Source organism: Scyliorhinus canicula, chromosome 3 (genome assembly GCF_902713615.1).
Source record: "Scyliorhinus canicula chromosome 3, sScyCan1.1, whole genome shotgun sequence".
In the NCBI taxonomy this organism is placed as follows: domain Eukaryota; kingdom Metazoa; phylum Chordata; class Chondrichthyes; order Carcharhiniformes; family Scyliorhinidae; genus Scyliorhinus; species Scyliorhinus canicula.
The window spans coordinates 159,758,767-159,772,730 of NC_052148.1; the positions used below are offsets into that span (position 1 = coordinate 159,758,767).

Sequence of the window (13,964 nt, forward strand, 5' to 3'; positions counted from 1 at the left end):
ACATCTCTAAATTCCTGTTTGATGCCATCCCCAACCTCACAACTACTGTTTGGTGGTCTGTACGCAACTCCCACTAATATTTTTTGCCCTTTGGTGTTCCGCAGCTCCACCTACACAGATTCCACATTGTCCAGGCTAATATCCTTCCTTACTATTGCGTTAATCCCTTCTTTAACCAGCTTGGCTACCCCACCTGCCTTTCCTTTCCTTCTATCTTTCCCGAATATTGAATACCACTGGATGTTAAATTCCCATCCTTGGTCACCCTGGAGCCAGGTCTTCATTATCCCAATTACATCATATCCGATAATGATTGTCAGAGCAGTTAATTCATCAGCCTTATTACACATACTCCTTGCATTGAGACACAGAGCCTTCAGGCTGTTTTTTTTACATTTATTGCCCTTTTAGAATTATGATGTAATGTAACCTTTTTTGATTTTTGTCTTTGGTTTTTTTGCCTTCCATTTTTCCCTTTACTGCCTTTTGTTTCTATCCCCACCTTACTTCCCTCTTACATCCTGCATCTGTTCCCATCCCTCTGCCATATTAGCTTAAACCCTCCCCCAACAGCACAAGAAAACACTCCCCTTAGGACTGGTTCTGGTCTTGCCTAAGTGCAGATCGTCCAGTTATACTGGTGCCCCAGAACGGATTCCAATTTCCCAGGAAATTGAATTCCTCCTTCTTGCACCATTCCTCAAACCACGTATTCATCTTCCTGCATTTGAAAATGATATCCAGGATTTCCCTTGGGAAGGGGGGTGTCCCCTACAACATGGTTCTCTGGGAGGGGGGGGTCTATCTATTACAGGAGTCCCTGGGGGGTCTCCCAATTACAGTGGTTCTGGGGGTCTCTCATTACAGGGGTCCCGGTCAGGCCTATAACACTGGTCTCTGGAGGTGTCCCTATTACAGGGGTCCCTGGGGGCTTCCATTATTATAAGGGTCCCTGGTGGGGTCCCCTATTACATGGTTCTCTGGAGTCCCGCCAATGGCCACTGAGACGGGGTCCCTGGATGACACAACCCGTCCCACCCCCCGAAGGGACCCCTTTAATAGGCACTTCCCCAGGGACCCCTGTAGAAGGGGAACACCCCATGGATCCCTGTAATTGCAGGATCCTGCCCCAAGGACCCTGTATTAAGAGGGCCCCTCCAGTGATCCCTAAATCGGAGGACCCCTCTCAGGGACCCCTGTATTAGGGAGACCCCAGAGACCCATTTAATTGTGGCACCCCCCCCCCCCCCAGAGCTGAATTGCCCCTAATACTGGGGTCCCTGGGGCGTTCCCCTTCTACAGGAGTCCCTGGGGGTTCCCATTATTTTAAGGGTCCCTGGCTGGAACCCTATTACATGTGTCCCTGGGGGATGGGGAGGGTTGTGGGGGAGATTGGGGCCGATTTGGGATGCGGAGGGGGGTGGCCAACCATGGACCCCGCTAAAGATGGCGGCCTGACAGCAGGATTCCCTGGCACTCCCTCGTATTCCATACCATGCATACATTTGCATGGCGTGGACCATTGAATTCCATCACCATTTACAACCGCAACGGGATCGTAAAACTGGTTCAATTCAGCTCTAGCAGGAGACACTGGGCGCGATCTTCCCAAAAAGGACAAAGTCCCCAAGTGAGAGCATTTAGCCGCGTGTTTCCTTGCACTCGCTTTGAAAAAGGGGCCTGAACGGGGAACGCGCAGCCATGGCCGCTTATAGCCCCATTTTTTACCATGGGGAGCTCTGCTCGTCGGAACTTTCCATTGTAGCGAGAGATCGGGACGTCATTTAAAAATGGTGTCCTGATCTCTGAGGCCCTGAATAGAAACCCTGATCTCCTCCACAGCCCGAACGCAACATGGGAAGGTCCCCCAGGCCATCCCCACACACCCCCAACACCCTCACTAGGCAACCCCAGCCTGATCGTGTGCACACAAAATGCCAACCTGGCACCTTGGCAGTGCCCCTGCCACCCTGGCAGTGCCACTTGTGCACCTTGACAGTGCCTGGCTGGCACCCAGGTGGTACTGCCAGGATGTCAGGCTGGGGGCCTTCCCAATGCAGCTGGGGGCCTCTGATTTCCCTGGAGAACCCCCATGAGTGCCATTCCATCTGGTCCCCGTTTGTGGGGGGCCAGTACCAAATGACACTCGCCGAGGTCCCTGAGGAGAAGCGATTGAATCCCAAAGCCTCAGGTACCTCGATGATAGAGTTATTCATAGGTGTATTCCTTTAGGGGCTAGTTGAATGCATATAGCTATTAAAAGTGTTTTGAATGTGTCAGTCGGCTAAATCACTGGCTTTTAAAGCAGACCAAGCAGGCCAGTAGCACGGTTCGATTCCCGTACCAGCCTCCCCGGACAGGCGCCGGAATGTGGCGACTAGGGGCTTTTCACAGTAACTTCATTGAAGCCTACTTGTGACAATAAGCGATTTTCATTTCATTTTCATTTTTTCTTTTTTTTTCATTTTTCTTGTTTAATGAATAAACCACTGTATTCCATTGTATTCAGTACTGAGAACAGATTATTCTCCGTGTAATCAACTAATCAATTTTAGCTAGGTCTCTGCCAAGCCATGAAACATGGCAGGTGTGAGAAAACATATCCAGTATGTTTCCTAAGACTGCGCATGCAGACGCTAAGCTAGTTTTGATCGGCACCAGTCAATCTTAAGTAATGTCCAATGTTTGATTAATAAGTTATCTTCTAAGTAACAGACATTCATTTGAACAAACCGGGAGGTCTCGGCTGAGAATTAGAAGCCAATGAACTTAAATGAGGGGTTAAATCAGAAATAAGAATTCCCTTTAAAGTGGGACCTCATGGTCGAGGTCCTTTGTTCGTGAATTCTTGAATCATCTATCTGTTTGTTTGTGTTAAAGTGATTTCTTTTGTGCTTATGTTTTCTGCCATATGCTTGACTTTTTAATGTATTGTTTGATATTTCATTTCTAAGTTTTGATTCAATTCTTATTCAAGTGTATACCAGTGAGCAATTAACAATAAAGTTGTATTTTTGACACCTCCAACCAACTGGACTACCAATTCTTATTAGAAGAGAAAAATAAGAGTTCCACATTCGGGAATCTGCACATTAGCGTAAGGCTTACTGCTTCGTTCTAATATGCGGATTTGCTAAAAATTGATCCCGCCCATTGTGGGCGAGGTTTCCTCTTACAAAGTCTCAAAGTCTCAGAGGCATTGTGAGCTGGGTAGATCCCGGGAGCGGGGTCTCCCGGCTTTCACAGGCTACACAAAGCTCCGCGGAGGAGCTGCTTTTCCGGTGCAGTGTGGCCGAAGGATTGCACCCATAGTCTCCCAAATGGAGAATCCAGCCCAATATTTCTTTGGAATATTAATGCCGTTTATTGCAATTTTTTCCCCCCCTAACCCGACTAGCGATTATCAATGTGAAGGTTCCTACATGTATTTTTTACTCTGCACTGTTCTTTTTGATGAACTCTTGAGACCTTGAGCCATCTGTGATGCCAAGTGGAGAATAGTTAGCCCATGGTGAGAGGGGAGAATTTCAGTGAATACATTTGACAGTCATTTCAAGTATGAGCTGTCAGCTGGGTAACAAATATGTTTCATTGGTAGCAGTCCCACCTGAATCAGCCAATTGTGGTTCCAATTCCCTTGAAGAATCAAGCCCTCTATTGATATAAATAGTCAGGTGTTTCCATGTACATCAGATTTCTGGCTGAGCAAAAACAAAGATACTGCAAGACACGATCAAGAAATGTCCCAGTGAACTCATATTCACAATACAATTTAGCTCCCAATTATTTAAGACATGCGTTTTATAATGCACTATAATCTTTCTTTAAGGATATTAGGCATCTGCAGCAATCATGCATCTCACCTGGAGATTCAGGTTGTCCGCACCAGTCCAAGTCATCTGCCAAAAAACCAATCAGGGTGTCACCAAGAGGCATCATCCGTTTGGTTTTGTCTGAATATCTGTGCACCAGAAGCTTAGTATTTTCCCAGAATAGTGACTGCAATTAAGTTTAAAAAGTCAAGTTAGTTGTTAGTTGTTCAGTTAGTGGAGATAAATAAGAAAAGTGGAGAGCTTTTTCTGGTCCGTTTGGCTGAGTGCATGTAGAGGTGTGTTTTGATGCCTATTTCTAGCAATATTCCTAAGATTCTAAAATTCTAAGAGAGAAATAAAAGCATAATCTCATTGTATCGCTTTGGTATGTGTCCCCATCCCCCAGGGACACATACCAAAGGAAATATTTTCCTGGATCACTATAGGAATCAGTTATCTCAGACAAATACTACCTGTGGAAGAGCTAAACAGATCTCTGTTACAGTGTTTTCAATAACAAATATTTACATTTCACCATGTCATATTTTCCAGGAGTAAACAATGTGGCACAGAAATTAAACTGTATTCTTTTTACTGTTTGAAAAGAACAGGAAAGAAACATTTTACACCATGAATTACACCTGAATTACAGCACAAAGTGTCAGAACTAGTGTCATTTTACATTACACGAAGTAACAAATTTCCATTCAACTCAAAACTGTACAGTAAATAGTGAAACAATGTTACCAAGCAAGCTTACCTTGTTCTGAGGGACATGGTGCAGTGCTAGAGTGATAAAATCCTCATAGTCGGCTGGAATGACATTGCAGGGATGTTTATAAATGAAAGCATTTTGAAATGCCTCCCAGATCGCTGAGCAATTCTTTTCTCTGAAATAAAATAACCATTCTCAAAAGTATTCCTGATAGCAACAGTTTATACTATTGCTGATTAATGACCGGAACAAAGCCAACTATTGAACATTATGTTCAACATTGTACTTGGGGCAGAACGGTGGCACAGTGGTTAGCACTGCTGCCTCACAGCTCCAGGTCCGACAGTTTTCAATGGTTTTTCAGTGTTTTGTTAGCCCCCCACACCCGTTCACCTCCATGGGGCTCAGTCCATGGGCTGGATTCTCCGTAGCCCTTCGTAACGCGGGTTGCCTGCGAAAAAAATCGGTGTTAATCACTCCGGCGTCGGGGCCTTCTTTAAGGCCGCTATTCTCCGTTCCCGGAGGGGCCAGCAGCTGACTGACGCGATACGCGTCAGTTTCTCCAGCTGCGGAAGTGGTGAGACCCGGCGTATTTTGGAGGAGGAGGAGGAGAGAGACTGACCCGGCATTTGGGGGGGGGGTGTGTTCCGGCATTTGGGGGGGTGGTGTGTTCCGGCATTTGGGGGTGGTGGTGTGTTCCGGCATTTTGGGGGGGTTGGTGGTGTGTTCCGGCATTTTGGGGGGGGGGGTGGGGGTGGGGGGGGGGGGGTTGGTGGTGTGTTCCGGCATTTTGGGGGGGTAGGGGTGGGGGTGGGGGGGGGGTTGGTGGTGTGTTCCGGCATTTGGGGGGGGGGGTTGGTGGTGTGTTCCGGCATTTGGGGGGGGGGAGGGTTGGAGGTGTGTTCCGGCATTTTGGGGGGGGGTGTGTTCCGGCATTGGGGGGGGGGTGTGTTCCGGCATTTGGGGGGGGGGTTTGGGGGCAGCGGCGGGCAGAGAAGGGGGGCGACGGATGCCCGGGGCCAACGCACCGTCGCCCCCCCCTGTACGCTGCTGCCCCCTACCCCAACCCCCCCCTCACCACCCCTACCCCCCTACCCCCCTCCAACGCCGCACCCCCCACCCCCCACCCCCCACTAATGCCGCACCCCCCCCCACTAAAGGAGGAAGGAAGGGGGGAGGAAGGAAGGGGAGGGGACGGAGGAAGGAAGGGGGGGAGGAAGGAAGGGGGGGACGGAGGAAGGAAGGGAGGGGACGGAGGAAGGAGGGGGGGGAGGAGGAAGGAGGGGGGGAGGAGGAAGGAGGGGGGGAGGAGGAAGGAGGGGGGGGAGGAGGAGAGGGGGGGGGGTGTGGGTACCGGCCTTCAGAGGGAGGGGGACGGGGTGTGGGTACCGGTGTTGAGGGGGGGGTACCCGGCATTAAGGGGGGGGACCCGGCGTTAAGGGGGGGGGGGACCCGGCGTTAAGGGGGGGGGACCCGGCGTTAAGGGGGGGGACCCGGCGTTAAGGGGGGGGGGGTTGCGGCGTTGCGAGAGATGGGGGGCGGCGTTGGAGGGGGGTAGGGGTGGTGGGGAGGGGGGTAGGGGTGGTGGGGAGGGGGGTAGGGGCGTTGGAGGGAGGTAGGGGTGGTGAGGGGGGGGTGGTTGGGGTTGGGGTAGGGGGCAGCGGCGTACAGAGGGGGGGCGACCGTGCGTTGGCCCCGGGCATCCGTCGCCCCCCCTCTCTGCACGCCGCTGCCCCCAAACCCCCCCAATGCCGCAACCAACCCCCCCCGATGCCCCCCCCACGCCGCAACCCACCCCCCCGATGCCCCCCATGCCGCAACCCACCCCCCGATGCCCCCCCGATGCCGCAACCCCCCGATGCCGCAACCCACCCCCCCGATGCCGCAACCCACTCCCCCGATGCCGCAACCCACTCCCCGATGCCCCCCCGATGCCGCACCCCCCCGATGCCGCAACCCACCCCCCCCGATGCCGCAACCCACTCCCCCGATGCCCCCACCCACTCCCCCGATGCCCCCCCCATGCCGCAACCCACCCCCCCGATGCCTCAACCCACTCCCCCGATGCCGCAACCCACTCCCCCGATGCCGCAACCCACCCCCACCCCCCCCGATTGCCGCAACCCACCCCCCCCCGATGCCGGAACCCACCCCCCCCCGATGCCGCAACCCACCCCCGACACTGAACGGCGTCAACCATCATCAATGGTTGACGCCGTTTTAAATCAACTGTGATTTTCGCCGACGTGACCCGTGGCCACGTCGGCGGGACTTCGGCCCATCCGGGCTGGAGATTTAAGGTCAGTGCAAAAAAATGAAATCCCGCCGGCGCCAGCTGTTTTCACAGGCTGCCGGCGGGATTTGCACAACGCCGGTTTTTTACCGGCGGGAGAATTCGAAAACCTGCGGGAGCGGAAATAACGCCGCTTCCCGCCAATTCTCCGACCCTGCGTGGGGTCGGAGAATTTCGCCCCATGTTTGTAAATGCTTGTAGTAATTCACACTGAGTTATGTCTTACGTCTGAGAGCAGTGGAGCATCGTGGAAGGGTGGAATATACCCACTAATCATATTTAAATGCATGCAAATCTCGGTTTTGCATGCCGCCACCGGTGTGGGGCGCAAACCTTATTATCGCCACCAGTGAGGGACTCTGCCTGGCGCGGACGTTAATTTTAGCCGGACACTCGATTCTCCGCCTGATGGTGGTTCGCGTTTGTGGCATCGCAAGGCGGAGAATTTTGCCCACTGTTAGCAATTCTCCTGGATGACCCTGGAATTAGAACATAGAACGATACAGCGCAGTACAGGCCCTTCGGCCCTCGATGTTGCACCGACATGGAAAAAAAACTAAAGGCCATCTAACCTACACTATGCCCTTATCATCCATATGTTTATCCAATAAATTTTTAAATGCCCTCAATGTTGGCGAGTTCACTACTGTTGCAGGTAGGGCATTCCACGGCCTCACCACTCTTTGCATAAAAAACCCACCTCTGACCTCTGTCCTATATCTAGTACCACTCAATTTAAGGCTATGTCCCCTCGTGCTAGCCACCTCCATCCGCGGGAGAAGGCTCTACCCTATCTAACCCTCTGATCATTTTGTATGCCTCTATTAAGTCACCTCTTAACCTTCTTCTCTCTAACGAAAACAACCTCAAGTCCATCAGCCTTTCCTCATAAGATTTTCCCTCCATACTTGAAGACTAAAAGAAGAAATAAAGATTTATATAACACTTTTCATGACTACTGGATGTCTCAAATTGCTTGACAGCCAATGGAGTACTTTTCTTTTAAGCATAACCACCATTGTAACGCAGGAAACTAAGCCACCCACGCTGCTAACAACAACTGGAGAACATTGCAAAAGTCTTTTTGAACAATTTTGTTTATTCATTATAAAAATGTAGGTGATGAGAGGCTGTTTGACTGACAGTCAGGAATTATCCAAGCGGGAAGTAAAGAGGCCTTCCAATTAGTGTGGAAGCTAGCCCACTATAAGGATTGATGTGTCAAGCAATCATTGGCAGTAGTGCGGGGGCAGGGCCTGTGATGAAATGTGCAACCAAATATAGTAACTCTACATGCTTGGAGTCTCAATTCCAGCACTGAAGCCCAATAATTATGAAGATAAAACAAAGAAAAAACAGATAAGCAACAGCAATTTGAATTTGACCTCTAGCTGCTCTCTCTCTCCTTTTCCACTTAAAAACTTTTCAATTTCTCATGGCAATGTAAATCATATTGGCCTTGCATAACAGTTAAAACTCTAATCAACTATCCTTGTGAGCTCAACACTCAAATTGGAACAATATTGATAGTTGACAACATAACTGCTCAGAACCTGACGTTCTCAACACTTCTCTGGGACTTTGGAGACTTGCCATCTATTCACTATTGGCAAAGTCTCCTGCCATTGTCTCCAAGTGTAAATACCTTGCACCTTCTTCTCAGTAAAACAATCTAAACTTCCCTTTGATCTCTAACAATCAAACTACCCAAGCTTACTCTCAGGCAGACTGCAGAGCAGGTCACAAGACTCCCTTCATTTTATCTTAAATTTTAAGACGCAGGGTGGCATTTACTCTGAATTGAGCAGATCTCATGAATTCCTTCATTTTATGGAAAATTTAAAGACACGGGGTGGAACCTTCCCTGAGTTGCACTAAGTGTGGCAGGCATGAAAAATATGTCTTTCCTGCTGGCTGCAATGCACATTCATGTGCCGTATCATCTGCTTCCCACCTCATTACTTATGCAGTCACAGGATACATGTTATATCATTGGCGGGGCCCTCTGAATCGCTCATCATGTTGTTACTTCACATTTCCTCAAGCCAGGTGCCATATCTAAACTGCAGCCGCACACAAAGTTCACAGGGCGCGATTCTCCCAAAACGGGAGAAATCGTAAAGCTGGCGTCAAACCCGGGCGGGTTTGACGCCAGCGCGCCCCTTCCCGACCGGGAACCGATTCTGGTCCCCGGTCGGGGCTAGCAGCCCGACGCCGTAGGCTCCGGCATGACGGGCTTAACGAATATCGTTAAGCCCGCTTGCCGGAGTTAGCGCCGGCTGACGCGTCATATGACGTCAGCCGCGCATGCGCGGATTGGAAGACTCCAACCCGCGCATGTGCGGATGACGTCATCGCGTATTTGCGCGAAACCCGCGCATGCGCGGGCCGGGTTGCCCCTCAGCCGTCCCGCGAATGGATACTGCGGGGCGGCGGAAGGAGAAAGAGTGCGCGGGCATCGGGCCCGCTGCCCGCGATCGGTGGGCACTGATCGCGGGCCCATGGCACCCTTGGCACGGCCGTGGTACTGCCGTGCCAATCGGTGCCATGGTTATGAAAAGCGAGTTTGTGACGCCGTTTTTATGAACGGCCAGACCAGGTGTGTTTGCCGTTCGTAAAAACGGCGTAAAGGGCTGGGACTTCGGCCCATCGAACAGCTGTGAATCGCTGCCGGCCGTAAAAAAACGGCGGCAGCGATTTGGGTCGGGAATTGGGCGGGGGGTGGGGGAGAATAGTGGGAGGGCGAGAAAATTGTCGGGAAGGCCCTCCCGCTATTCTCCGACCCGTCGTGGGGGTCGGAGAATTTCGCCCACAATGTTTGCAGGTCAGGACAAACCCAATGAAGGCATGGCCCCAAAAGCAAAGAAGAGTTCAGTGACCCATCCATTGAATCCCTTTTGGAGTATCACTGTGATGCCCTTACCCCCACTCTGGCCACAGGAGTTCCAGCAATCTCACGACCCTGGCTTGGGAAGCAGTGGCAATGGTGGTCAGTGGCAATGCTGCACAGGAGAGGTTGGTCATCCAATACGGAAAGAGGATGAATGATTTTATCCGTGCTGCCAGGTTAACTCATCACTCTCAACCCACATACTCACACGTCCATCACACGTTCACTGGCATCTCACTTACTCCAGAGACATCACCATTCACTCTCTCACACATCCTCACATCTCCTTCTGACCGCATCCCCTGTGCAGACTGCCTCCTCAGCCCTCCCCAGCTTGAGGCCACTTGCACAGATCAACAAGGGTGGCACGGTGGTACAGTGGTTAGCACTGCTGCCTCACAGCGCTAGAGACCTGGGGGGGATTCTCCCCTACCCGGCGGGGCGGGGGGTCCCGGCGTAGCGGAGTGGCGCCAACCACTCCGGGGTCGGGCCTCCCCAAAGGTGCGGAATTCTCAGCACCTTTAGGGGTCAAGCCCTCACATTGAGGGGCTAGGCCCGCGCCGGAGTGGTTGGCACGACGCCGACTGGCGCCAAAACCGGCACCAGCGGCCTTTGACGCCTGCCGCCCGGCGCCAGGGCTGGCTGAAAGGCCTTCACCGGTTCGTGCATGCGCGCTGGTGGATTCTCTTCCGCGTCCGCCATGGTGGAGGCCGTGGCGGTGGCGGAAGGGAAAGAGTGTCCCCACGGCACTGGGCCGCCTGCCGATTGGTGGGCCCCGATCGCGGGCCTGGCCACCGTGGGGGCACCCCCCGGGGTCCGATCGCCCCGCGCCCCCCCCAGGACCCCAGGTGCCCGCTCGCGCCGCCGATCCTGCCGCCACCAGAGGTGGTTCAAACCTCGGCGGCGGGAGAGGCCTCCCAGCGGCGGGACTTCGGCCCATTGCGTGCCGGAGAATCGCCGCAGGGGACTCGTCGCTCGGTGCGGCCAATTCCCGGGTGGCGGAGAATTTCTGCCACGGCGGGGGCGGGAATTTTGACGGCCCCGGGCGATTCTCCGACCCTGCTGGGGGTCGGAGAATTTCGCCCCGGGATCCATTCCAACCTCAGATGACTGTGGTTTTGCACATTTTCACCATATCTACGTGGGTTTCCTCTGGGTGCTCCAGTTTCCTCCCACAGTCCAAAGATGTGCAAGTTAGGTGGATTGGCTATGCTAAATTGCCTGTTCCGGTGGTTGCAGGAATAAGGGGCGCAACTCTCCCATTGGGAGACAAAGTCCCGACGCTGGAATGAAAACCGGAGTGTTTCACTCCGGCGTCGGAGGCCGCTCCTAGCCCCCTATTCTCCCACCCCCGGGGGGCTAGGAGAGGCGCCATGTCATTTACGCGCGCCGGGCCTTGGCGCCGTGTAAAAGCAGCGCCACGTAAATGACGCGGCCGGCGCCACGTAAATGACGTCACCCGCGCATGCGCAGGTTGGCCAGCGCCAACCCACGCATACGTGATTGCCGTCCCACAAGAAGATGTCGGATGGATCTTGCGGGGCGGATGGATCTTGCGGAGCGGCGGAGGAAAGGAGTTCCTCCTTCAGAAAGACCCCTATTGAGCCCCCCCCGGGTGCAAGAACCCCCCCCACAGGCCATTCCCCCCCCCCCCCCCCCCCCCCCAGCGTTCCCACGCTGTTCCTGCTGGCAGCGACCAGGTGTGGACGGCGCCGGCGGGAACCTGTCATATTGGGCAGGCCGCTTGGCCCATCCGGGCCGGAGAATCGCCGCTCACCCGTTACAAACGGCGAGCTGCGATTCTCCCAGCGACCAGCCGTGAATCTTGCCGCGCCAGTTTGCCGGGGGGGGGGGGGGGGGGGGGGGGGGGGAGAATCGCGTGTGGGTGCCGGGCGGCATGGCGGGACTCGCTCGGCGCCCCGGCAATTCTCCCACCCGGTGTGGGGGAGGAGAATGCAGCCCAAGGTGGAGGACTGGGCCCACGTAAGGTGGTCTTTTGAAGGGTTGCTGCAGACTCAATGGACTTAATGGCCTCCTTATGCACTGTAGGGATTCTATGTGCCCCACACATACCTTGGAATAATCCCCCTTCTCTAAGTAAGCCACTGCCGCCTTACCTCTGGTCTGGTAGGTCCCCTTATCCCCTTAAAAGTGCTATGGCACTGCCTGTGAAGCCGGGTGCAGATGACCACAAACACTGCTCAAAGCAAGGTAAGCAAATTACTCTCTTAAGTCACAAGCAAAGTGTAGGTCTCCAGGTACACCATCGCTTATGTATCATTGTGAAGCACGCTGGTGTGCGATCACACAGGCAAGAGCTTATGATCCAGCATGGGGAGACGATTCTGACATGCAGGGCTAATAATGAGATGCTAAAGTATTAAATAAATAAATAATCTTTATTGTCACAAGTAGACTTGCATTAGCACTACAAATGAAGTTACTGTGAAAAGCCCTAGTCGCCACATTCCGGCGCCTGTTTGGTACGCGGAGAGAATTCAGAATTCTGAAATTACATTCCCAGCTTGCGGAGGTGGGAAACGCAGTCTGCCATTTACAGGTGGAACAGATGATCGCAAACAGGTTTTACAACTGCGTGAATCTGATTTTTACATTCTCCCAATATTTTCTGCTCCTGCCTGCCATGGCACACATTGCAAAAGGAACCAAAACCTCGTGCCACAGTCTCCAAAAACATGACAATCGTATAAACCTCTTGATTGTAACGATCAATCATTAAGAACCAGAATGATTAAGAACTTGTACAAATATGAACTGATCGGAGAGAGCTAGCATGAACCATTTGCAGCACAGAGGCCATCAGCCACTTGACATGACAGTTAACTCTTTCCATCATATGTCTTTACCATGAGACTTAAAAGCTGCATATTGATGAAGAAAATAAGTGAACAGTTGTTCAGAGAGCTATGCCAATCTGTATTTCCATGAATATATTATGAAGAAACTATTGTCTTACCCTATTGTAGGATTCACTACTCTGATATAGTTGTAACATCTGCCAATTATGATCTCCTCCAAGTTGTGAACAGTACCAACTCCATGCCATGAATTTATTGCTGCACCTTCTGAAGTTGAACAATTCAGAAGCAGGATTGTAAGTAGAAACATGCTCCGTTTTGACATTATGGAAACTTGAAGTGTCTCACTTTTGAAAAAGCTCTTGCAGTGAAAGTTCCACATCTTCACTGGTCCTTGAGCATATCAGAACTGGGTATTATGGAAAAGTAAATGGGTCACATATATGTAATAATTAACTAGTTGAAGGACTATTAAAACGACAGATGCTTAATATTGAACACAGACAGAAAATGCTAGAAATTATCAGCAGTTCAAGCAATGCTTGTAAAAAGAGAGGATTTAATAATTGGGGTGGTGAGGATGTGTGGGTACAATTGGACATAATGGTGTCCATCATCACATGGGCAGCTTTCTCATCCAGTAATTCCAGTTACATAGAGGGACTGAGACAACCATTAAAAATGTAACAATTTTCTGTTAACCATTTTATTCCTGCGAAACTAGTTCTCCTTATGGCTCCACACAAAAAGCCCCTGTACTTGCTATTGCCTCAGCGTGGCCTAGGGCTCCCAAGCCCTAGTTGACAAGATGAAAAGCGAAGTCTGATTATGGGGGACAACTGTTTTATCTGTTCACTGCCAGGTCTAGTTCGGTCACATAAAGCACTGTTGGGTACTCATCTTATCTGCTAAAACGGCTCATTAATCCAGGATGATCCTGAAGTGAAAGGATAACCACCTAGTGATTTTATTTTACTGCAAACCATCTACTTAATCATGTGGCTTTCCTCCCCCCCCCCCACCCCCCCCCCCCCCCCCCCATCTTCACCTCCAACAATAAGTGTGAGGAACTCATGGACTTCTTTGTTACAAAGAGTGAAATCTTCCAGACAGCTGAACCTGCTTCTTCCTTCCATTCCTCTAACCTAAATTGCTTTCAATTAAAGTTCCCTCCTAACCTTGAACCCATGTTCTCTAGTTTCTCTCCTGTCTCCCTTAATGACTTCTCTGAACTCATTTTGCCCATGTGATGCACCTCCAGGTCCTCAGTTCTAATTCCATGAAACTGCTGAACACCCAAATCCCCTTCCAGAACCTCATGTTAGCTGAAGCTTTGTATTTGAATCCCTCCAGTCTATTTGTTGCCCCATCACAATAATTGAAAAGGGTTGCACTAAAATCACAAATGATATGCTATGTTTCTGTGGCAAAAATA

At 51.6% G+C, this 13,964-nt stretch overlaps 1 protein-coding gene across 1 annotated transcript in view; it reads right to left on the reverse strand.

Moving 5' to 3' along the window:
- Positions 1-12,874, reverse strand: part of LOC119963735 (ADP-ribosyl cyclase/cyclic ADP-ribose hydrolase 2-like) — a 43,074-nt gene extending 30,200 nt beyond the window's left edge. The window contains exons 1-3 of the mRNA XM_038793040.1: positions 12,688-12,874; positions 4,573-4,702; positions 3,864-3,999 (exon numbers count right to left, since the gene is read on the reverse strand). Coding sequence (XP_038648968.1) covers positions 3,864-3,999; positions 4,573-4,702; positions 12,688-12,854 — 433 coding nt within the window. The 5' untranslated portion in view covers positions 12,855-12,874. The remainder of the gene's footprint in view (positions 1-3,863; positions 4,000-4,572; positions 4,703-12,687) is intronic.
- Positions 12,875-13,964: the final 1,090 nt, after the last annotated feature.